The following is a 26,301-nucleotide window of genomic DNA, read 5'->3' as shown; positions in this document are numbered from 1 at the left end:
GCGTCGAGATTGAAATTATTAGTAAGTAATTTTAAATCAACATCAGGGAGATTTGCCATTTCCTGTCCACTACTTAACATAGACCTCCCACTATTGGGGGGTTTGCTAATAGTTGCCACGCTTGGCAAGCGGGCTGGCAAGTGCAGTTAGAATCCGGTAATATTTTAAAGAGGGACGCTGTTGTCCTTCTTTCTACCACTAAGTTCCCTTTGTCGCCTTTTACGACACCTACGGGAAAGGAAGGAGTGGCCTATTTTATGCTGGGAACCATACGGCCGTTATATATATTACTTAGGTATGACCTCAGATTAATTAGATCGGTTAATCATCTTTTAATCTTTACTACCCATCTGTTGCCCATTTTATTAATTAGTAAACGTACATTATGTATAAATAAACACAAATAAATAAATATAAAAAAAAATATAATTGATAATCACAAATATTAACACATAACAGATTTTTTTACAAATTAAATAAATATACATTAATTTGATATCCCAAAGGTTTCAATTTAAATAACCATTAGCGCCATCTATGTGCATAATGTTAATACTTGCTAGTCTTGTGATTGAACTATGGATTCCGCTGCTTGAGCTGACGAGGGCGCTACGGTCGGCGCCCGTATTGGCTCCCGCCTCTTCTTCAAAATATGGCGATCTAGCCACTATGTAAAATTTTGCTCCGGCGCGTTAATTCATGATGTCGTTGCTTTTTTCGATATGAAATACCGAATTGTTCCCCAAAAGACTTGCTTCATCATCGTGTGTGTTTGTGAACTTGGTGTTCCTTGATATTGGACAATTGAGTCGAAATCCGGTTACCGGTCACAGCATCACTCCCGCCAACTCTTGGTGGCAGCTCGCAACGACTCCTGTACTACGAGGAGGTGCCCTGATAAGGGCTACAGTTCAGTGGTGTTTGTATTTTTTTTTAATGCATGATAATGGAATGGTAGCCCCACCCGCGCTATCGGTATACACCGGCGGGGCACCAGTGAAGGATGATAGGTGAGGATGAAGTAGGTCAGTTAGCCCATCGTGACAAATTCAACAAGAATTGTTCACGATGGTTTCCAGGGGGAACCACGCGGAGGTCGACCTAATAAGGCATATTGCTTAGCAATGGGGCTGTCAAACTCCATTACTAACAATCCCTTTCCCCCCGGTGTTTGTATTGTGTCCATATTTGCCTGTGGTTATTGGAATAAACCTTTGGGAAACGTTTCAATTGTAGGTATTTCGATACATCTACCGCGGCTTTTCAAGAATCTTTCCCGTCTGTTGTGAGCCTTCAGCTCTATCTTTATATTTTTTAACTGTCATACGATAAAATTCAATTAACAATAATATAAATATGGGCCGTGTGGTACCGGCATAAAATAGGCCACTGTTTACTTTTCCATGGGTGTCTTAAGAGACAATTAATGTAGGACGAAGGATGGGCAGCAGCATCCCTCTTAAAACATCTCTAAAACCTAACTGCGGTTGCCAATCTGCCTGCCAAGCGTGACAACTACTGGCAAAACTCCCCAAGGGGAAGCTTATGTTCAGCAGTGGACAGTCAAAGGCTGATATAATGATGACGATACAAAAATATTAATCACAAAGTTCTCAAGTTTGGATAATCTGTGTTATGGGAACCTGGCAAATAATATTTGGGGATAAAAGTTTGTCTGGAAGAGATCGCTTTTAGCGATAAGTTCGCCCATTGTTTTCTCATTGTGATTATTTCTTCTAATTGTTTATATCTAGAATAAGTTTATTATTGTAATCTTTTGAAGGAAACAATATCTATCTATCTATCTATCTACAACTTAGATCACCCAGATGCGAGTCAATTAAAAAGGTTCATTTTCAAAATTAGTTTGATCGATAATTGAACCCAGAACCACATCACGCTAAGAAAAGCGCTTATCGCTGCACCGCTGAGGTCGTCATCATAGGATTTGTGTTGTAAAAAATCTACCATGAAAATACACAGGTTGACTGTATCTTACCTTTGCAGACAGTTTCAACTACGTCTTGCTCTTTGACGAATTTTTCCCATATCCTCTGTTCCTGCTGCTTTACCCGTTCACGACGAGACGCCTTCCAAGTTCGCTGCAGCTCATCGCCCTCGATGTACTGGAATGATTTACAACTAGCTAGTTTTTACTAGATATCATGTCGTATAGAGACATCAAAGTAATGGCTTGGAATAGAGCTGACTAGAAGAAAATGCGAGTCAGTTGCACCGACAAGAGGAAACTCTTAGAGAAGTTTTTACTGACGACATCATATGCGTGACCGGGAGTAGAATAGAGAAATAGATAGATAGATGCTCTTTATTGTTTCCTCCAAAAGATTACAATAGTAAATTTATTATAAATATAAACAATTACAAGAAATAATATTAAAGAATAGAATAGAATTTAATTGCTAATTTTGTACATAGATATAACAGTAAACATTGCATTAGACTTGACATTAGTATCAACAATTATACACTATCTGGGATTCAACATTTAGATTGTATCGGTTAACCGGCGTAATATAGTCTGTCTTTATCAATTCCAAATAATACGTGCATACCATTCTATCACGACTAACCTTTATGGCTCATTTATGAAGGTGGTGGATAGAGGTTTGTAATGAATGGGGACCAGTGGCCCCATTATTAGCAATATAACCTGTTAGGTCGGCCTCCACGCGGTTCCCCTTAAAAACATTGTGGTTAATTTTTGATGAATTTGTGGGCCGACTGATTTGCTTTCATCCTTACGTTGTAGTACGATACGACGTCGTATCGTGTCATTTGTCAGGAATTGCAACGTATTAGATATATACCCTTATATAATGCGCGTTACAGTATATTCTATGTCTATCGTAGACATAGAATGCCTTCACTTTTTATAATACAATATAACTTCTTTAAACAAAAATTTATAGAAAATTATTGGCTCACCTGCAAATTTTTTACTTCAACTTTAGTCTCTGGCATGAAGGAGAATCCTCTGACGCAAGTCTCCATGACTGGAACACGTTAAATTTTAATTCTGTTGTGTCACGTTTATAAAAATTATCGATATCTAAGCGAAAACTAAGAAAATATTAATCAAATCTCTCGTACAACCGCCATTAATAAAACTGTCAAAAATTCGAATACAATAATGTCGCCAGTGACATATTTCAAATTTGGCGGTATTGTCTATGCTTTTCGCTTGTTGGATTTTTATAACGACAACTATTTGATAGCCTACAAAAATGGACCGAAGCTCAAGTTCAGGTTATTTTTAAATGCCAAAATTAACACCATAAGCAAATAGTAGAAATATAGTTACTGAATATCTATTATAAGTAAAAATAGATAATGGTGTAACTTCTATATCTTTAATTAATTACAGAATACCTACATACTAGGGATTTGTATAAATATTAAAGTATTAAAGCAATGTAACATAGTAAACTAATTCGAATGGCTGCACATGCCAAACTAAGTCTAAAGGACATGAGTGTAGTGTTTATAATTATCCTCTTTGGTCATAAATAGCGATCACATGCCGGCAAATGACCCCAAGCGTTGCCAATAGCAACGCATGGCACCAACAAATCAATCAGACCAGAAAAGTGAAGCCAATTAGTGAAGAACTATTTACAATCAATATTTAATTACACTAATAGACAATGGGAAACATTTATTCTTAATTAATAATAATAAACAGATTTATTTCTAATAGACAATGGGAAACATTTATTCTAAATCCTTTTGGACTCGTAGTAGTAGAGTTCGAACGAGGACGTACTATAGGATCGCTTATTTGGCTTTTTTATAAATTTAAAAGCGATCCGAGTTAAAATTATTTTTGTCTAATTGTCTGTTAGTAACATTGCTGTGCATAAGTGCATTATGTTATTCAGTGCAAGGCCGCCGCCCGGCATGGGTGCGCCACCGGTACCACTCGCTAGACACTTCCCTCAATGGAGCAGGACGGCGATATTAACCATTGGCGGTTCGAATCCGGAAGAAAACACCGATGTATGTAGTGTGTTTGATTTATTATAGGTAGAAATAGCTAATATAAATAACATATAAAAAATACAATCATAGCCTATCATTTTAGCCTTTTTTATCATCCGGCTTCTAGAGAATCTCGAAGATGCTCAGGTTCTTTTGTTGACTAAGTGCATTATCATTATTTCTGTTGAAAGCTGTACTGCTTGATGGACAAGCAGGCGTGAACTAAACGACAAATAATGGCATGAGGATTATTTTGGTTATATTATAATGTGTAGCGAGGTACTGGAGCCTTCGAGCACCTATATAGTTTGTGCCCATGATTTTAGCTAAGATTGCAGGTTCTTTCTAGGAGATAACATTCCGAGCCTAGCTAGGTGTGGATTATATATAGCAATGTCTAGATATTTGAGTTATAATATGTACCAGTACTAAATTTTACTAGAGGAAGACTTTGTACAAAAGTCGACGTATGTACGTGTTTCTACCGTCCAATAATTAATGAATTAGAAATCTGTTATCCAAAAATTAATATTGTCCATACTGCATGATTTTTATTTCCATCAGGTGGGCCGTCAGTTTGTTTGCCATTCTAAGTTGTATAAAAAAATAGATATCCTGTTATCGAATATTGGATAACAGATTTTTGTTATATTCGAAATGATATCCGACCGTGATAACTTTTTTATTTTCCTTATTAATGTTCAGAGAACCCAATATATAAATATCGGTATCCATATTACTCACGCCTAAGCCCAGCAGTTCAGAAAATGGCGATTTCAAAGAATTTGTATACAAATACGATTTTTTTTTTTTATTCTAAAATCTCAATAATATCCAGTTGTCCAAAATCACAAGTTTTGGTGAATGAAAATGAAATGGTAACCCCGCCTGCGCTAACGGAATACGCTAGCGGAGCACCAGTGAAGGGTGATAGATGAGAATGAAAACAGGCCAGTTAGCCCATCATGATGAATTCATCAGGAATTAACCATGATAGTTTCCAGGGGGAACCACAAGGAGGTCGACCTGGTTGGGTATATTGCTATATATGGGATTTTTAGTCTCCATTACTAACAATCCTTTTCTCCCCTCAAACTCACAAGTTAGGACAAGGGTTTCTTCTTATAAGAGAGGGATCTACGGTAATACTCGTATTCCAGCTGTTTTATAAATAAAAATACAAATCATAATGAAGATTAACATCATCTTAACCTTCAAGAAAAGAGCATATTCCTTTTTAAAAGACCGACACCACACCTACGATTTTACACTACCAACGACGATTCTGATGTTGCGGGTGATCATAGGTGGTGGTGGTCACTCACCATCAGGTGAGCATACGGCTCTCATATACAATTTAGAATGGCAAACAAGCTGACGGCCCACCTGATGGAAAGTGGTATCCGTCGCCTATAGACATGAGGAGTAGTATGGACATAACAGAGTATACTGTTTCGCCTATGATACCCCTATGTGTTGCCATTCTTGAGGACTCAGGTGTTATTCCTCTGTACCCTGTAAATTCACGCCGTATCCCACCCTTCAAACCGAAACACAGCCATGCAAACACAACTTTTTTTTTTTTTTTTTATACGACTTAGAATGGCAAACAAGGACGGCCCACCTGATGGAAAGTGGTAACCGTCGCCTATACACGGACACAGGACAGAGCGTTGCCATTCCTGAGGACTCAGGTGTTATTCCTCTGTAAGCAATCGACTATTGTGCAAACAAACTGCTTCACGGTTGAAACACCAATGGGACAGAGGTACCCAAGCAATCGACTTTTGTACAAAGTCTCCCTCTGGTATCTCTGGCCAGTACGGCAATTTTGATTTATCTCGAAGAAGATTGTCCAAAATAATGCTCACATTTCCAAGCATGTTTGAGAAAAAAAATAACACATTACGCTCATAAAAAGGTACCTATTGAAAAAAATCGCCAACATTGAATTAAGTAAATTAAATACATATGTTGCTTATATAACGGTTTATGCGCTTTTCAAAATAACAAACGTTTGTTTTGAAAGTAAAATACTTTCACAAAAAATTATAAAGTGTATTTATTAATATATTTAGAAGTATCTATACATATGTGTTAGTTTTAAATTTGTTTATTGTTGTCTTATATATATATTTAATTATTAAGTTATTACAGCCGTAAACTTCCCACAAAAATAATAAATAAATATATTATTAAGTATATTTTACCATAAGGAGACAAAAGTCGTCTGTTTGGCTACATCTGTCCCATTCTGTGTTTTAGTTTGTAGGGTAGGATATGGCAATGAAATTACAGGGTACAAAGGCATAACACCTTAGTTCTCAGGAATCGCAACACATGAAGGGCGTCATGAGCGACATAGTATACTCTGTTATGTCCATGGTACTGCTCATGTCTATAGGCGACGGTTACCACTTTCCATCAGATGGGGCCCTAGTATGTTTGCCATTTTAAATTGCATAAAAGACTATGTGTCTTGTAAAATTTTTGACTTTCATAATTATAATTGGACAATGCGAGCTGTAATAATAAATGCTGGTAACAGTAGTTAAGTAGCCTTAATGTTTATGTAATATATATGCTTATGTAATTTATATAATTACGCCTTAGATTATATAAATCGCTGGCAGCTAATTAACAAATTAGCTGACTCGTTATTTTTTTAGAGTGTCTCCATACAAATGCTTCGAGAAAAGCGGCTCAACTGTTTCATACAATTTTGCGTGATAAATAGTTACGAGTGATTCCTTTATAACTTCTAAATTTATTTTGTCTTACAATTTCTACATCTTTTTAATGAGTAAACACTCATTTTATTTATTAAATAATACGTCAAGATGCATTTTATGCGTAAGTATATAGAAGACTGATAAAAAAAGAATCGGCTAATTTGACAATTAGCTGATAAAATGTTGACCGGTTTTTGAACCTCGATGCTCTATTTATATGATTTAAGGTTTAGGCATAATTAGCACACTTTTTTTGGTAGGTCTGAGTCGCGCAAAGGACAAGGGATCCGTCCTCATTATGAAAGATGAACTCAAGAATAATTATACACTTAGAATATAGTTAATATGGATAGGTTATTAAATTGCCACACATTTTTTTTTTAATGGATGATAATGGAATGGTAACTCCGCCTGTGCTAACGGTATACGCTGGCGGGGCACCAGTGAGAGATGATAGGTGAGAATGAAAAGGCAGGTCAGTTAGCCCATCGTGACGAATTCAACCATAAATTTGTCTTGATGGTTTTCAGGGGGAACCGCGTGGAGGACGACTTGATAGGATATATTGATTGCAATGAGGACTAACCCAATTGGTAACAATCCCTTTCTCCCTCATTGCCACACATTTAAAAAGATATCGTGTGACTGATTAACATATTATAGCATACCATACATACTCGAACTCATGCAATGAAGTATTTCATTGTGAGAATAGCCTAAATTTATTAGACTTAAATATTATTTCCCGTTTCAGTCGAGGTGCATAGATATACATAGATAGACTACGGAATTCACTTGCAGATTAAGTCATTATCTGTTCCATGATACCGCGCGATGCCATCAGCGGTGTTGGCACCGAGCCCAGCTGTGTAGCGACAGAAGCAAACCCGTGAGTCAGCGCCACGGGACCGGTGTGCGGCGGCGCGATCGATAGACACTGCACCCCTCCCCGGCCGCCCCCTGCACCTGCCCGGGCATCCGCACGCCGTCCGCACCGCACGACAGAAAAATAACCGAGAAAATCCGCGAAAAACCACCAATAATATTAATAAACCGAAAATAATTAAACCGCCAATACTTCCGGTTCAGTAGTTCAAGGTCGCGCCGGTCGTCGACCCTCGTTAAGTTGGCAAACCCTCGGCGCACTGTGCCATGTAGTCGGCACAAGCAATACGTATTTATTATTGAGGCGTAAATTTATTTTTAATTATTACGTGAAGTGGGCAAGGCCGTATATTACGCCGAGCACAAATGTTGATTCGCCACCATTACGAGAGCGCGCGTGCTCGAAGCCAGTTCACGACAAAGGATTTCGCGTTGTTTCCCACTGAGGACTGAGAATTGTGGATAACAGTGAGTGATGGCATCCAAGGTGCTCGTGCCGACGGCGCCGTTCGCCAAGCTGCAAGTGAGTACGCTCTCGTAGTGTTTAAAATTATCCTTCTTGAACTGCCGCGTAAAATCATAGGATCAAAAGTGATAAGTCACTGCGGACAAAGGAACTGTTAGGTCAACGCCATCACCGTGTGCCAACGTATTCTGACACATGCAACCTTCGCACTGCAATATCCGACCGGTCGATCGTTGAATTATTCATGTATGGTTCGACTTTATTTCGAATTGAATTTCCTTCTTGTACAAAGGTTTCAGGTCGTAGTTTTATAAGCTTCATTGATTATTATTTATGTTTTTGTTGTCTCTATTTTCTTATATTTATTATATGTTCATAATTTGCAGTATATAATGTAAAAGCTGTTTACGTAGTAATAGTAAACAAAATAGTATCCCCTACGTAGTATATTGTCTTTCATAGTAAACCATAGATTTAAATAAGTTTTATACTATTCGCACTTATAGTTGAATTGTTGTCTCATAGGAGTAAACTGAAAAACTGTACCTGTTACACTCTGTACCTTTCTAATTCTACTAGAATCTTAAAGATTACACTATTTAGATCACGAGGTGTAATTCCGATTGTATGTAATGCATTTATTATGTTTTTTTTGGTAGAATTAAAACAATATCTTGACGATAATTGATAAAGATAAATATATTTGCATAAACATGTGTGTGCACTAAATACATACTTGGTGTTTTAATCAAGTTATAGTTTTAACATGTTTTGCCAAGGTTAGCATGCAAATTTTTTGTTTGGCGAAATGTAGTATTACAAAAAGAAATATTGCAAATTATACAATGTCAATAATAGCAAATAATAATAATAATATTTGAAAACAAATGTCATAAAAAGTATTCTAATAGTCTAATCTTTTGTTTTTATGCAACTTAGAGTGACGGTCCACCTGATAGAAAGTGCTAACTGGCGTCTATAGACATGAGCAGTACAATGAACATAACAGAGTATACCGTTTCGCCCATGATACCCCCCATGCTTTACCATTCCTGAGGACTCAGGTGTTATTCCTCTGTACCCAGTAAATTCACGCCATATCCCGTCCTTTAAACGAAAACACAGGCATGCAAACACAACTGCTTCACGGTAGAAACACCAATGGGACAGAGGTGTCCAAGCAAACGACTCTTGTACAAAGTCTCCCTCTGGTATCTAATTGATATTCCTAAGAGTGTAATCTCTCAGATTAAGTATTCAAAACAATTACCAATTCGACTATCAACATCACCGTTTCCAGTTCTTTCTTTCATCAGGAATAAATTAGTGTAATGTGTACATTTTCAGTTTACTGGTGCTGTTGATGTTACTTAATTGAATTTCTAGCCTTTCATCAGTACAACGTTTGTTTATTAGATTGTTTTTAGCGGCGAGGCCGCCTCTTTTGTAATTGCACATTCTGTATTAATAATTTTACGTACAGCTATTTTTATGCTATGCGTATATGCAATATTATGTCAAAATACAGATGTACGTAATCTGCGTAAATGTAGATACATACATACATACATATCTGTCACGCCTGTCTCCCATTAGGGTAGGCAGAAACAATGGAACGCCAAATGCTTCGATTCAAACAAACCTCTTTCGCTTCTTCCACATTCATCGATCTTTTCATACACGCTCGCCGGTTACGGGTACTTTTAATTTTGTAGATCTAATATAATTTTTTATATATAATTTTTTTTTTATATATCTACTTATGGCAACTATGTATTGTTGATAATTATCAATAATACTTTGTTTTGTGCATGTGTGAGTTGTTTACACATTTTTTTTTTTATTACTAACACTGAATATAAATTAGCAAAGCAAGGCCTAGGTATAATTTTTTTTATACAACTTATAATGGCAAACAAGCTGACGGCCCACCTGATGGAAAGTCGTAACCGTCGCCTATAGACATGAGCAGTACCATGGACATAACAGAGTATACTGTTTCGCCCATGATACTAACCATGCGTTGCCATTTCTGAGGACTCAGGTGTTATTCCTCCGTACCCAGTAAATTTACGCAATATCCCACCCTTCAAACCGAAACACAGCCATGTAAACACAGCTGCTTCACGGTTGAAACAAGAATGGAACAGAGGTACACAAGCAATCGACTTTTGTACAGTCTCCCTTTAGTAATATCACGAGTTTGCCAGTGCAATGATTAATCAAATGACTAATATTTATGTACGCAGTCAACATTGACTTCACAAGTTGAGAATTTCTACAAGGTCCCGCGTACTATAATCATCAGTCACAATACAGCTGGATCATACACATGATAATGAGTTTATGTTAAAAATGACTTCTCATATCAGACGTAAACTGTCTATTGGTGAACATAGGCTTCCCACATAAAGGAGAGTTTGGCTAGAAGTTTCCGCGTTTGGCAAGCAGGGCGGCAACTATAGTTTTAAAAAGCTACTGCCCATTTTTCGAACATTAAGTTCTTTTAGATGCCTTTTATGGTACCTATGAGAAAGGAAAAGGTAGCCCATTCTATGCTGGGTATTTAAAGGAGGGTCGTGTCAACCCCAGAATTGTCTATTATGTATTTTTATATCATCAGAGATTTTTTTTTTCAGAATTCAAAGTCGATTAGCCTATTTAACTGTCTTCTATAGATGGAGGAAGTTATTAAGGAATTGGGTCTAGAAAATTTGACTATTTTACCCAACTTCGGTAAATATAATTTCACCGTTTAAACGACGTTAGGTGATAATATGATATGATGATAAATGATGAATGATGGTGGTCAAATTTTAATCACAATATAAATAACAGTACTGAAATACTGTAATACGAAGTAGCGGGGGGGGGATTGTTAGTAATGGTGAGTAAGGACCCCATTGCGAGCAATATACCCAACCAGGTCGATCTCCACGTGGTCTCCTCTGGAAACCATCGTACTGGAATGGAATGGGAATCCCGCCTGCGCTATCGGTATACGCTGGCGGGGCACCAGTGAGGGATGATAGGTGACGACAAAAGTAGGCCAGTTAGCTCATCGTGACAAATTCCACTAGAATTAACCGCAATGGTTTCCAGGGAGACCCGCATATATCTATCATAGTGTCTATCGACCTGATAGGTTGTATTGCTAGCAATGGGTCAGTTAGATCCCATTACTAACAATCCTTTTACTCCTGTAACGACTGGTTTAAAGCCATTAAAGCGCTAAGAGGTAACTTACTAATTTAGAGATTTCATCAATTTTGTTCAAAGATGCTTTTTGCTGTGTTTGTTAGTTCATTATTTTTGTCAACCAGATAAAGAAGGCTCCATCAGAACCTAGCGGCAGTGGGTTCATCATCGGCGGTGGAGATGCAGCAGCGAGGGTTGCACATTTGGAGCACAGTGTGCGCTTCCTACAGGAACAGCATCGGTTAATGCTTAGCGGACTACATACCGAGATAGAAGCCTTAAGAGAGAGGAACCGAGGTATTTTATATGATAATTAATTAAATGAGAAAGAAATATCTATTTTAAACTGGATCTCTTATCGAGGGTACAAGTAGCAAGGTATTCATTGATAATCGCTAATGTTTATCGCTAGAGAAACCATGAAATAATGGACTTGCTGGCAATGACGATTTCGTTGATGGATTCGCTTGTTATTTGTCTAAAGCGCCTGATACTCGAGAATCATAAAATTTGTATTCTTAATTGGATTGAAATATAACTACATAAGATGGGATGATGACATTAGGAAAGTGGCTGGAATAACACGGGGTAGAGTGGCTCAGGAAAGACGAGAGTGGAAACGGTTCGAGGATGCCTTTGCGAATTGGCAAACAGATCTTCAGAAAATAAGCAAAATGCAACTACTAGAATAAGTTATTTTGTCTTATTAAGTTTTTAAAATTTAGTGCTTGTTTTTAAAGGTAGTGTAAAGTTGATCTGAATAAAGGCTATATTATTATTATAATTGGATTGAAAAATGTATTCTCCGTCAGCTTGATCCGATAGGGTTCAGGTTACTGAACTGTAAGAGATGGATAGCATTCCTGGTTGTTATTTTTTATGTTATAAAAATAAGGACCCATCTGGTGACAAATGTTAATTATCGTCAATTATCATGAACAACACCATGAATGGATGGTAACTGACTCATGCGTGGCCAATTTTGTGTATGTGTGTGGAGTTATGCCTCCTTTTCTTTTAAAGTCTCTGTTATATCCCACACATCAAATCGATGTTACAGAGGCCGAATTAAGCCATTTCCTGTAAGGTATATGATTAAAGGCGAATTTTACAACCTTTTCCAAACGTTCTTAACCCCAATATAGTTTGCCAACTAGCGAGTTTTTTTTCTTTTAAATAAATATTGAGAATGATAATAGTGATAATGATAATTTACAAAATGACGATGATTTTCCTTACGACCCTTTTTTTGTTTGTAGACTTGCAGTTCCAATTGATATTCAATAAAGAATCATCACCAAAGACTGCAAACACTCCTGCGACTGCCGAGGAGAATGGTGAAAACAATGAGGTAAGATTCAATCACAAATTCTTGATATGTAGACTTTAAATTGGCGCCTACAAATCTAGAGTTCATAAAACTTGTGATCATAATGATTTATATGAAATAGACTATTTCTGGAGTACATATTTATTATACGAAGAAATAAAAATACTTAATAATTCTCTATAATTTTCTAATATGATTAGATTCTGTAAAATATGTGTGCACAGAGAATGGACAAACCGTTAATGGCAAAAGTGAAAAAGATGAAAATATGGCATCAACTCCAAATAATTGCCTAAAAGTCATAGTGACTAATCTTAAAAGAGGGCGTGGTGGAGTGGCGTCCAGGGACGCAGAGGTCCAAAGGGTGGGAAGACCAAGAGGAAATAAAACTCTCCTGTCCAAAGAAATTGTCACTATCGACTTAATCCTCACTTCTGATGGTTTTCTCTGCTATTAGGCTGCCGTTTACCAACAATAATTCTATAGAATGAATCTAAACTTAAAATATTAATTACAGAGGGAAACAAACCTGAAACGCGAGGTGACCCGTCTCGAGCGCGAGGCAGCAGCAGCACGGGGTGAGGCACGAGCTGCAGAAGCTCGCGCGCTCCAGTTACAAAGGATAGTCGACGCGCAGACTGAGTATGTATTGCCTATTTCGTTGTACTTCTCTAACCGAAGTAAATTTTTCTCTTCTAATATTCTTAGTCCAAAATCCATGAGATTTATTACAATGGGATAGACTTGCGCTATGGTTATACGTTGGCGATAGTACCTGAGAGATAGATGATAGTTTAGGTTTAAATCAGGCCTTAGGTTTTGACGATGTCCAGGAATCAATCCCAATTGTTTTCAAAGGAACTTACGTGGATACCTGTATACATTACTAGCAATTACACTACTCGTTTCTGTTACTAACAATCTCCTCGTTTCCTGGATTTTTGAAAAATGGAAATTAGTCTATATCATGTTTTATTTTCTCTTATAAGTAAAAACCATTTGGGTTAATAAGAATATTATCTAAATAGGTCAAAAGGCCAAGAAGAGGATTCTTAGCCTCTTTGGAAAGGGCTTCATTAAAGGCTTCAATGCCCAAATGGCTACAACAGTGGCGAATTGTGTTATAAACTTTCAATAGTCTATCATGTATCCAGGAATTTTGGTATTTGAAGATTTATATAATAATATTCTGTAATTAACATTTACAATCAGAGACCTTTTGAATTATCATTTCGAAATCGAAATATTGAAAACTAATTGATTCGATAGATTTTTGAAATTCTATTTTTTTTTTTTTGGTGGAAAGGGATTGGTAGTAATAGTCTAACAGCACCATTTAATTCACGTTAAATTTGTCACAATGGGCCAACTGGCCTACTTTCATCCTCACCTGTCACTGGTGTCTCGCCAATGCATACCGATAGCACAAGTTTTTTTTTTTATACAACTTAGAATGGCAAATAAGCTGACGGTCCACCTGACGGAAAGTGGTAACCGTCGCCTATAGACATGAGCAGTATCATGGACATAACAGAGTATACTGTTTCGCCCATAATACCCCTCATGCGTTGCTATTCCTCAGGACTCAGGTGTTATTCCTCCGTACCCAGTAAATTCACGCCATATCCCATCCCTTCAAACCGAAACACAGCCATGCAAACACAACTGATTCACGGTTGAAACACGAACAGGACAGAGGTACCCAAGCAATCGACTTTTTACAGTCTCTCCTCTCATTTTCAACCATAAAAAAAAATCAATTTTTTATAAGGTAGTTGTAGCAACTGAATGAAACTAAACAGGAAACTGCGCGAACTGGAGCTGAGAAAGTGCAGCGTGTGCCAGGAGGGCGCGGAGGGACGCGCAGGCGCAGGCGCAGGCGCAGGCGCGGCGGAGGAGAGCCGCGCGGAGCTGCGCGCGCGGCTGGCGGAGGCGGAGCGGCTGGTGCGGCGCCTGCGCGGCGACGCCGAGCGGCAGCGCAGAGAGGTACTCGCGGCGGCGGCGGGGGGCGCCGTCACTAACCTCTTGTTTGACGGCGCGGCCGCGCGACACGCACACGTATGTCACGCAACACGTTTCGCAGCTATAGACGCGGCTGCGCACACGCGGCTCTTTTCAACCGTGTCGATCGCGATCAGTATATATACATAGATCGAGTTAGACTAAAATAACAATGAGCGGATAGCCAGAATTGGAACATATTAAAATAATAACGTGCTTAATTATCTGTGAACGTAGTTGGATAATAAAAAAATATATATATACATATATATTTAAACTTTATAGAAAATAATTACACTAAAATACTTATAAAATGATCTTAGTATATTTATGCTAAATAAAAAATAAAGGAATGGGGAGTAAATGGAATTCGTTCGCTTAGTCTAACTCTATCTTAATATTTTCGACCGTGATCTCGTTGTAGACACGGTTTTTTCCTATTGAAATCTAATAAATTTTAATAAAATTTTGCTGAGTTAACGAGGCAGTCAGATGATGGTAAGAATTAGTTTAATATTGGTGTACCTATGTTTGATGTGTCCAATGTGAAATTATAGAGTTACAGTACTGGAAAGATTTTTCTAATATTCATTCGATTCTGATGCACTTGTAGAGGTGTGTAGACGTGGGCTTGATGATATTTATATATATATATATATATATATAGATTCAGAAAGAGTGAAAGAAAGAAAGATTTAGTACGAGATTATATAATGAATAATATTTACAGTAAGTAAATCCAAATATAATAAGTCACGATACAAAATATAGTTCGGTAAAATTGCTAAGACAATAAGATTGTCAAAAACGAATTTTCTTTTCTACAACTATGTAGGTTTGAAAGAGGTTGGTAGCCTACACACTAATTAAAACTAATTTGACAACAAGACAGAAATTCGAATACGACTGAGCAATCTAAATAATGTCTTACTTGCACTTAGTTTTACTTATTTTTACGACAGAATTTTCTTTTTCATCTAGTAACTAATATGAATATTCAACAGTAAGTTTGTGTGTATAAATGATGTAAATTAAACTCTATTCATGAGCCCCCACTCCGCCCCTGACTACGACTCTGTTGGTGCATCAGAATTGATGTTGCCTATTCATCCTTTGCCAAAAGATTTTGTATTGTTTTATTTAAACATATATAAACATATTGCGAGAAATATAAATAAAACACGCTGTGTGCTGCTGTGTCTATAACTGGAAAACTTCGCACATCGCACTAGCGTGTAATAAGACATAAAATAATCATTGATATCAGTAATCAATTTTTATATACAAAATAAACTATTATCAGAGGGAGACTTTGTACAAAAGTCGATTGCTTGGGTACCTCTATCCCATTCGTGTTTCAACCGTGAAGCAGTTGTGTTTGCATGGCTGTTTCGGTTTGAAGGGTGGGATATGGCGTGAATTTACTGGGTACAGAGGAATAACATCTGGGTCCTCAGGAATGGCAACGCATGGGGGATATTATGGGCGAAACAGTATACTCTGTTATGTCCGTGGTTACTGCTCATGTCTATAGGCGACGGTTACTACTTCCCATCAGGTGGGCCGTCAGCTTGTTTGCCATTCTAAGTTGTATAAAAAAAAACGTAGCTAATTTGCATGTTTTGTATTCAGATACTGTATTACCTATCCTGTGATTGGTTGCATGCTAGAATTGTAGTCATGAAGTTTAAAATTTTATTCTAAAGTATGAAGGTACATTTTGAATGTCCATGCGGTGCCTGCATTCGGATCGAACGGTGGGATATGGTAGTAAAAAAATTGAGTGCAATTATACTTACCGAGTACTAGCCCATAGGAATGGATGGAGGACGCACCAGGATGGTCTATATTGCTGTTCATGCCTGTAGACGGTTACCAGTTCCCATCAAGTGAACCATTAATTCACAATTTCAAGTCGTATAAACAAATTCAGCATAGCAATGCAAAATTTCACACAATTTCAATGTTAAGTTAATAACTGATTTATTTCTTGTACCTAAAAGTCGCATATCTTTTTGTTTGTTGACAATTGATATCCCGCCAAAAATATTTTAAATAAAAAACATGCTGCTGTATAAAAAAAGTGTATTCGAAATTCAAATTTATCAGCAGCCAGTAATGTTTAACTTTTTAATGTAATCTACGTACTCTAAAGGTCAATGCCTTAACATGTCTATGCCAGTGTTGGTAATTAACTGACAGTAAGCCTGAAGGACATTTTAAACTAATAGTTGCAGTGCATGAAGAACTCTTTGCATGCCAGTCTCCGAGCGAGTGGCCTCGATGGAGGTTACGGGTACCAGAACAACTACCACTTTCCGCCAGTACACACGCCAGAGTTCTGGCGGGAGCCGCTTAGAGAGTAAGTTTCAAATGTCTGTTTATGAAGGAAATTTTAGATTTCAAGCGAGCGAGAGATAGATCGCACAGGAAACTGTCCACTGCTGAACATAGGAGTTCCCGTAATGGGGGTTTTGCTAGTTGTTGCCATGCTTAGCAGGCAGGTTGGCAACTGCAGTCAGTGTTCTAAGAGGGACGCTGTTTATTTATTTATTTAATTCTTTATTGCACCCAAAAACATAAAAATAAACAATGACATATAAACAATGCAACTGAAATACAGTAGCATGGAGTACAGAAAATATACACATAAAGGTACAGAAGACGGTCTTATCGCTAGGGCAACCTCTTACAGACAACCTTTGGTTAAAGGAGAACAGATAGAATATAGGCTATTGCTCACCCCTCCACCATCGTTCGCTTAGTTGCTTCTTGCGATGCCCACGGGAAACAAAAGGGTAGTTCATTCTATACCGGGAATACATGACTCATCGGTCAATTGGCTTGACTTCATCTTTATCTATTATTACTCACTGGTGCCCCGCCAGCTTATGGTGATAATGCAGGCGGGGTTACAGTTCCACTATCATCATCCATCATCCAATTTCAATAAACTTAAAAAATAAGCAGGTTTTCAATTCGTTCGTATTTTTTTATGTTTGTTACCTCATCACACCGTCAGTTTTAAGCTGATTTTAAAAATTCTTTTTTATCTGGAACAGTTTTCAACCGTAAAGTAAAAAGTTGTGTTTGCATGGCTGTGTTTCGGTTTGAAGGGTGGGATATGGCGTGAATTTACTGAGTACAGAGGAATAACACCTGAGTCCCTAGGAATGGCAACGCATGGGGGGTATCATGGGCGAAACAGTATACTGTTATTTCCATGGTACTGCTCATGTCTATAGGCGACGGAATTAAAAAAAAATTACTATTTTGTGATTGAACTGTTATTTTGGAAAATTATTTCTTGAGAAACTCAGTTTTATCTTGTCGTATCTCTTTTAATATTTTGTATTTATTTAAATATGTTGCGATTAAAATAACACGGTCGTTTAATAGTTAACTAACATGATGTGTGTACAATGTTCCAGGGATTACAACCTAGTGGGGTCCCGGGGGCGGAGCACCCGGCGGCCGCTGACGCTGCCCGAACTGTCGGGCCAGCAGATACACCGCTCCACCGTGTATGCTAATAGTACGTAGATTTTAAACAATAAGTGAGAAAATTATGTATACGTACAAATATATATATATATATATATACACACATATATATATATATATATATATATATATATATATATATATATATATATATATATATATATATATATATATATATATATATATATATATATATATATATATATATATATATATATATATATATATATATATATATATATATATATATATATATATAATCAGCCTTAATTTAATTTTCATAAGCCTCTCCTTGGATGCAGTAGGGGGGGGGGGGGATTGCCAGTAGTTGGCAGGCGGGTTGGCAAACGCAGTTTGACATTTGGTGATGTTTTAGGAAGGACATCCTTCACTATAAGCTCCCTTAGTCGCCTCTTACGACACTCACACTACCCTTGGGGGAATCGCGTTTGTTATTAAAGGGGGTCACAGTTTGTTGAAAGGAAAATAAAACTTTGAAACATTCGTTTAATGTAATAAATTAAAATAATAAAAATTAGTATAAAGTAGTAAATAAACTATTAATTAAGATATTATAATAATATTACAGTGACGGGGTCACAAGAGGTATTACTCAATTTTTTGGATTTTTCGTGGGTCGCATAAATAGTTGAAAAACAATGCCCTTTTGTATTGATTTAGATTTTTTACATGTAACATATAATATGTATATATTAAAAAAAAGTATATAAGAATATGTATTAGTTACGTAGTACCTGTCTAATAAAAAAAAATGTTTCTTTAACATTTTCAGATCATACACGGGGCCGAGGAGCGAACGGATACGATTCAAAGAACAAAAAGGGCCCCACGACGAATGGTGAGGCGGCAGTCGTAAAATCGCCCGAAGAACCATCAGGTAGGCGCAATTATTATAGCCTACAGTTTCCCGTGCTATATTGAGATGATATAAATTTATTTTATATATATATATATATATATATATATATATATATATATATATATATATATATATATATATATATATATATTATAATATTATAAATCAAAAATTATATTTTCATTATATTTTTCCACACATCGACTTTTAACAGTTTCATAAAACTAGTTCAAATTGATTGATTGATTTTTAAATTATCAGCTTTTAAAAATAGAACATAAAAAAGAGCGCGAACAATGTAGGTGTTATTTTGTTTTTTAAATCTGTTCCAAATTTAAATTGAAAAGAGTTTGTTGTCAACATTATGTTAACCTATTTTTTTTTTCTATTTAATATATTTTTAATTCACTTATAATAATTATTAGTTTATTTATAATAAATACTGATAGATTTTTTTTTGTTTCTTTTATTTCTTATCAAATTTCAGTTATATCCCGTTTCAATACGACATGCACGAACGTTTTATCGAAAACACGAAATAAACATATAGCGGACCAAATGACAATGTATCCAGAGTTGAAAATCGTGGTAACAAAAATGATACATCACGAAAAGGGTGAGAAATATCGCTTGTTTCTTTCTAACAAGCAGTGTCTGTTTGTGCATGTACGTGTAACTAATACATCCATGTTGTTAATACTGAATTATCATTTATTTAATATCTAATTATTATTTATCTTCACTCATACAAATGATTATTTATTTTTCATTTAATACTATTATTGCTGATTCTGAACTCTCATTTCTCTAATTTTTTAACCTATTTTAATTTAAATTTGATTATTTTGCCAAATTACTGTTTTATGTTGTGCGACTAGCCAAAGTCCAAGCTGCAACCAGCAGGGTGTATTGCTAGCAATGGGACTGGTGTATCGGTACACGCTGACGGGGCACCAGTGAGAGATGATAGGTGAGAATGAAAAAGCAGGTCAGTTAGCCCATCGTGATGAATATACCTGCAATTCAGCACGATGGTTTCAAGGGGAAGCCATGTGGAGGTCGACCTGATAGAATATATTGTTAGCAATGGGACTGGTAGCCCCACCCTGTCAGGTCGATCTGTCCGTGGTCCCCCCGAAATCTATCGTGCTGAATTCAAGGTGTATTTTTCACTATGGGCTAATTGACCTGCCTTGGGGGAAAGGGATTGTTAGTAATGGAGACTAAAAATCTCATTGCTATCAATATACCCTATCAGGTCGACCTCCACGCGGTTCCTCCTGGAAATTATTGTGACTAATTTATCGTTGAATTTGTTACAATGGGCTAACTGACCTGCCTTTTCATTCTCACCTATCACCTCTCACTGGTACCCCGCCAGTGTATAGCAATAGCGCAGACGGGGTTACCATGTCATTTTCATCCATTAAAAAAAACTAACCTGCTTTTTCGTTCTCACCTATCATCCCTCACCGATGCCTCGCCAGCGTATACCGTTAATGCAAGCGGGGTTACCATTCTATTATTATTAAAAAATAAAACCGACGAATCCTGCGCGGCTGGGCAGTGTTCGGAAAAGTACGCCACATCTCATAAAAAAAATATCTCCATGTTTGAAGATGAAGGTTTTCCGGGTGAGCAATCTCACCCCAGGATGCGAGTACTTCAAAAAGATATCTGAGAGTATGTACAGTTGTGCTTTTTTATGAGACCTGTTTGACTGAATGAGAAACGATAACCCCTTCCTTTAGGGGGGAAAAGGGATTGTTAGTAATGGAGACTAAGTATCCCATTGCTAGCAATATATCCAACCAGGTCGACCTCCTCGCGACTCCCCCTGGAAACTATCATGATTAATTCCTGATGAATTCATCATGATGGGCTAACAGGCCTGTTTTCATCATCATCGATCACCCTTCACTGGTGCTCCGCCAGCGTATTCCATTAGCGCAGGCGGGGTAACCACTCCATTTTCATCCAAAAAAAAAAAACATCTTTACTGTGGGTGTGTAAAGAGGCGATTAACGAAATTTAATAGTTGAAGGATGGACAGCTGCCTCCCTCTTAAAACATCACCAAAAGTTCAACGACGGTTGCCAATTTGCTTGCTAAACTTTGCAACTACTGGCAAATTTAATTATAGAGGAGGCCTATGTACAGCAGTGGACTGCTAATGATTTATATGGTGTTGATGATGAATGAATAATCAACAATGACTAACAATCACTTTCCATTTAACATCGGTGGGTGATTATTATTATTGTTAGTGAAAGAAGGGCATTTTCAGACAGAAAAACCTGTGACACTGCGCCCCTTACACGATTGTTCGTGCTCGCCCTTTTTTAAAGTTCGCTGCTAATTCCTATCTTCCCTGATTAACAATCTCTTTCCATTCAACATCGTCGGGTGAATTTGAGTACTAATAGTACATTACTGCAGCGGCCAGCAACTGAGGCATTGATGGACGAACGTGCAAATGTGGGCCGAAGCGTAGCCGAGGCACACATGCGCACAAATTGCACAAAAAACGCACAATGCGCGGAAATCAAAAACACAATTTTACTTTTTAAGTTCAATGACGAATAACGAAATTTTTCACGCGCCATAATGTTCCTTTTTTTTTTTCAATAAACAGCTTTCCATTTGCAAGCCAGTTCGAACTTTAAATAAAACCTTTTATTAGTTACCTCCTTGGCAGCCACGTTTCGAAGTAAAAGGTCATTCCATTTTTAAATTACAGGACAGATATGAGTTTACATAGTAATTTATCTGGCCGCAAGACACGACAGATATGGATTTTCATACAACTTTTGCCGGCCGCTGCCCGCATGTATCTGGCCAGTACGGCAATTTTGATTTATCTCGAAGAAGATTGTCAAAATAATGCTCACATTTCCAAGCATGTTTGAGAATAAATTTTTTTCTTTAGGTATTTAATTATATAAACTTAGGGTAAAACAGATTTGTAGGTTAATTAATTAATTTGATTTTATAATAGTAGAGAACTACCAGAATAAATACCATAAGATACCGAGATTGTTTATTTTTATGGGAGAACATTGAAAATATTTTCAAATCATTTCAATGAAGAAATAAAGCACCGTACACAATTGTTACAGCGAGCACAACAGAGAACACGCGGCCGAGGCAGCGCAAGCATCGCAAGCACGCGCCGGACCACACGTAACTGTCGTCTCGCTTACACCGCCCCGTGCCGACGAGGATGGACGATATCGCGTGCTAACCGGCTGTAGCAGAGGTTGAAATCGTGCTAGTCAATTGATAACGATAAAATGCAATGTCGATAGTAAAAACGTTCCTAATATAGCCCTTATGTAAGCGAGCAAACTGTCAAGCACTAGAGTCAAACGAGTGCTAACTTTATAGGCGGAATTAGACGGTTCAAATCGATTTTAACCTTTTTATGCTTCATCGATAAAATCTATAGTGAAATTGTCTAAACAGGACTTTTATAATTCATCGGTAATGTGCCTTTGCGATGAAAGCTTCCGACTAACAATTGTTTTCACCAATATAGGTCTTCCACAAGCTATATTCATCGAAAATTAACAGCAAATTTAACGTCAAAGTTGTGACAAGCTCAACTTCTAGCGTAATGGACTGTGGGTTCGCTCGCCTTTCTTAATTATACAATTAATCACTTTTGATGAACAATTTAAGCAAATAATGTTCACCATACATTGCAAAATGAGTCAAATTTAATGAACCATCTAATTTCAGCCTAGTCGTATTTGTTAAGCAAACTCTTTGAAGTTACGAGGAAATTAGTACTTAAGCTCGTTTGAACAAGAAGCATTTTGCTTGCTCGGTGGCATGTGAAAGGTCTCTTATGCAATGAAGTGATTTTGCGGATGTGAACGTATTTTAAATGTTTTTTATTTATATTGTAAGCAACAAATATATTATAATCGAATATATGATAACCCGTTGTAATAAAAACTTTGTATATTGTTCTTATTTTAACACGTATAGTAGTGAACTAGTGGATGATATAGAATCTCCCGTACGTACAGCGCCATCTACCGCTCAATGCAAAACTGTAACAGTTGGAACCCATGACTAGATGGCGTAAGAAGCGACATGCTTGCTTTCTATTTGATATATACACGATGCAAATGTTGCTCTTTGTAAAATTATTTTACTTTATTGTAAGGACCATATGAACGAATTTTCTAATAGATTTAAGTTAAAATTATTATATAATTTAATTCATAAAACAGTAATTTGACGAAAATATTAATTTAAAATATTAAGAGATAAATTTAAAGAAATGACACCTTAGAATCGGTCGTATTATGAAATATATAGGACTGCCGGTCCTACCTCTATATTTTTATGGGATTGCTGCATTGTTGCTGGCAAATATGTAGAAATACAATTTCAACCTCTGCTGTTAGCTGGCTTCTATACGTATAGTATTTCGCCCAAGATAACATGTTCTGATAGAAGGGGATGCTACTGGTACCGAGCCTTTTACTAGCACCGTGGAAAATAAAACATAAATTGGGCATTCCAATTAATGAAGCGACTAAATGCGAAATGGCGAATACGTGATAGATTTTTGTAGTTACTTTTGTTAATTTTTTATTAATAGATAAAGTATTAAGACCTTTTACTGCCTTGAAAATTTTTGCTTATTCAGCAAAAGAATTAAATTGTTCATTAGAATATTTTTGTTGCATTACAATTTTGAATGAAACAAGCTCGTGTTCTGTATTTTCTTCAGGTATCATCTTGTATTTGCTTTATTAGAACTGAAGGGCATGAACTTTGAAACGTTTTTCTTTTTTTGCATTTTAGAAAATTTACAAATGAGAGGGTGAATGGACTGAAGTTTTAAAAAAATGATTAAATTAAACATAAAACAACCTAAAAACATGGAGGCGTTCAAACATGTACATGTTTATTGCTAAATGTACGGTTAGGACTGTATTTCCTTGAAATAAATACTTCTTATATACCTTTATTACCGTGTTTATGATAAATTGATTACGCATTTTGTGTACCTGATTATTAACTGTTGACTATTTTGTATTCCACGATGCAATATTACACAGGATTTGTGTCCAAATGGCCAGAAAAAGTTTTCATTGAATTCAGTTGGGATCATGTGCATTTTTACTAGTACAGTCAACATCGAAATTCGATGAACACACACCATTGAAGTACGCAAATAGCATAACAGGTTTTGCTCCAAAATTTGATGGTATAAGGTCAAAATTAGCCTAATATAAACATATGTATGTTACATAGTGGAGTTTCAAAAACTTGACATGTTCCTCGATTTTTGATAGTAACCGTGCTTTTAAACTGGAATATGTTGACAAAGAAAATATGCAGTTGTATCCATATTTTAAAGTTGCCAAAAGCAGTCACTTTGTTTCCATTTCTGGATTTTGCTAATTTGGAGAAATGCGGATTAGTTAATAACGTCTGGTGATTTAGAAGGACTTCTTTTCTGGGTTGTTTATGATTTACGCTATAAGATTTGTGGTTTTTATACGAAGAAAAACTTAAAGCCATTGTTATATTTAGACGATATTTTGTGGTTTATGTAAAGTAAATAAATATTGTTTTTTTTTTAATACTGCAGAATAGAATTCACCTACTTACGTGAAACAGTAAAATGCTGTTTGTTTAATGTTTAGACTATCGCATTACATGTTTTATGGTTTATAAGACACGGGAATTAATGTGATCATTTTGGTAAACTGTGATAATTTACCAGAGTTATCTCGACGTTTCGACCATGTTACACCGGCCGTGGTTGCGAGTAGACTGGTGTACTGCTGTCATGTCTCTGTTTCTAAGGCAGAATTTTCCTTCTACCCACCCATCGGTTACCTAAATGATTGCATCAGTTCATGTCTCCTATTAAAACCTGTTTTTCTATTTTCTAGTAAAAACATTTTTACATCTTTGTACCCTGTTTTGTTAACTACAAATCTTATCGCGTCATCTTAAATGCTATAGACAAAACCAGTAACTTATATTAGCATTTATTAACATCGTATGGATACCTAACACAGAATCGTTATATACTATGGAGCCTTATCTATGGTTAGTGCGTGCAGTGTAGTAAACGGCTTTACGAAAGGAGTCTTCTGGCGATTTTCTTGGTTAGAGAGGTAGTCTTCACGTCGTTCATTACTACGACGGAATATTCCCAAAGGAATTCACATCGGGGTCATCATTAAATGTAATATAAATTGGTCTCACTTTTTCGCGCTTAGCCTCTCATTTAGACCGTTGTGTGTATGAGTCGTGACTAGTACAACCAGACAAGCTCCGCCCAGAAGCACAGACGTTTCCTGGAATCTTCACAGGCTTAACGGAGCGATCTTTCTGTTTCGAGGATTTCAAACATTGAGGGGCCACAGTTACACATTCCAGGATTACGTGAACAGCCGTTTAGTAGACTTCAAAACAGCCTCGACATAGATGGCTTTCGGTGGCCCTTATGGTGTATAACAGTTTATTTAAATGGCAATGATACGTTATGTGGTCACCAGGTTACCACTGTTGTGGATTGAATCGATATGACGAGGTTAACAGTGCAGTATATTTTAACCGATTGATTATTTACTTACATGTCACTTGCAACTGACAATTTTAAAAGATGAAAATGATTTTAAATACTAGATAAAAGGTAGTTAAGATAGAAATAGTGGGGCGAAACATGAACCCAGCAAATTCAGTGCTAAATTGGCAATTTAAAAACCTCTTAATAAATAAACTATTTCCTTACTAAACTGCACGCACTAACACAGATAAGACTGCATATGTAACAGCATGGTTTTTTTTGTAGATCCTGTGATATACCTTTTTTAACATAGCCTTACTGTTTTAACTATGTTTTTTTCTTAATACTTAAGGCTCAATATTTGATTCGTGAATTTTGCGAAATCCATTTATGACGCTATATTTAATATGGTATTGTAACAGATTTTAGTTTTCATTGTTTCATTGATATTGCTACTGTTACCTGTGGATCTATTTATAAAAGATTAGCTTAGAAGACTAGTTTTTACCAGCGACTATGATCGGGATATGTTTACTGGTCGAGATAAAAATTAGCCTATATCCTGCTCCATCCCATATACGTATATACTTCATAGTGATTACTTATATCCTTAGATTATATAGATCAACTTTTACATACAATTTTGCGTGATAAATAATTATGATTCCTTTATAACTTCTATATTTATTTTGTCTTATAATTTATGCATCTTTTTAATGCGTAAACACTCATTTTATTTATTAAATAATGTCATAATGCATT

General features: G+C 36.5%; 2 protein-coding genes across 10 annotated transcripts in view; one reads left to right on the top strand and one right to left on the bottom strand.

The window, feature by feature from the left end:
* LOC113519928 (uncharacterized) overlaps positions 1 to 3,544 on the bottom strand; it is an 82,287-nt gene extending 78,743 nt beyond the window's left edge. Inside the window, exons 1-3 of one of the 5 annotated variants that reach the window (XM_026905155.3) lie at positions 3,395 to 3,544; positions 2,947 to 3,014; positions 2,000 to 2,126 (exon numbers count right to left, since the gene is read on the bottom strand). In XM_026905155.3, the coding sequence (XP_026760956.3) occupies positions 2,000 to 2,126; positions 2,947 to 3,012 (193 nt within the window). In that variant the 5' untranslated portion in view covers positions 3,013 to 3,014; positions 3,395 to 3,544. Of the gene's footprint in view, positions 1 to 1,999; positions 2,127 to 2,946; positions 3,100 to 3,394 lie in introns of those variants that run through there. The other 4 variants (XM_052902262.1, XM_052902264.1, XM_052902265.1 and 1 more) reach the window with 4 other exon arrangements.
* On the top strand, positions 642 to 26,301 carry LOC113519926 (uncharacterized). Of its 5 annotated transcripts, none has more exons than XM_052902272.1 (10): positions 642 to 917; positions 11,406 to 11,577; positions 12,540 to 12,631; positions 13,128 to 13,252; positions 14,413 to 14,668; positions 16,843 to 16,973; positions 18,043 to 18,146; positions 18,909 to 19,013; positions 19,483 to 19,611; positions 22,115 to 26,301. In XM_052902272.1, exons 2-10 carry the CDS (start codon positions 11,526 to 11,528, stop codon positions 22,180 to 22,182), a joined length of 1,062 nt encoding a protein of 353 aa, XP_052758232.1. In that variant the 5' UTR covers positions 642 to 917; positions 11,406 to 11,525; the 3' UTR covers positions 22,183 to 26,301. The 5 variants fall into 5 exon arrangements, with proteins under 5 accessions (XP_052758232.1, XP_052758231.1, XP_052758228.1 ...); XM_052902268.1 differs by lacking the exon at positions 642 to 917 and adding an exon at positions 3,742 to 4,017; XM_052902269.1 differs by lacking the exon at positions 642 to 917 and adding an exon at positions 3,744 to 4,017 and having other exon boundaries at positions 14,413 to 14,596.

This window comes from Galleria mellonella, unplaced genomic scaffold, assembly GCF_026898425.1.
Source record: "Galleria mellonella isolate WM207_F2 unplaced genomic scaffold, CSIRO_AGI_GalMel_v1 utg89, whole genome shotgun sequence".
NCBI lineage: Eukaryota > Metazoa > Arthropoda > Insecta > Lepidoptera > Pyralidae > Galleria > Galleria mellonella.
The sequence above is the reverse complement of the archived record's forward strand: the minus strand, read 5'-3'. Positions and strand labels throughout refer to the sequence as shown.

What these genes read in the sequence shown, in the direction of transcription:
- LOC113519926 (XM_052902268.1), top strand. Translation starts at nt 3,889, where the DNA reads ATGTTATTCAGTGCAAGGCCGCCGCCCGGCATGGGTGCGCCACCGGTA. An exon ending in ATCCGGAAGAAAACACCGAT is followed by an intron (nt 4,018 to 11,405) that starts GTATGTAGTGTG and finishes TTTGTCAACCAG; the next exon opens with ATAAAGAAGGCTCCATCAGA. An exon ending in AATGATACATCACGAAAAGG is followed by an intron (nt 19,612 to 22,114) that starts GTGAGAAATATC and finishes CAATTGTTACAG; the next exon opens with CGAGCACAACAGAGAACACG.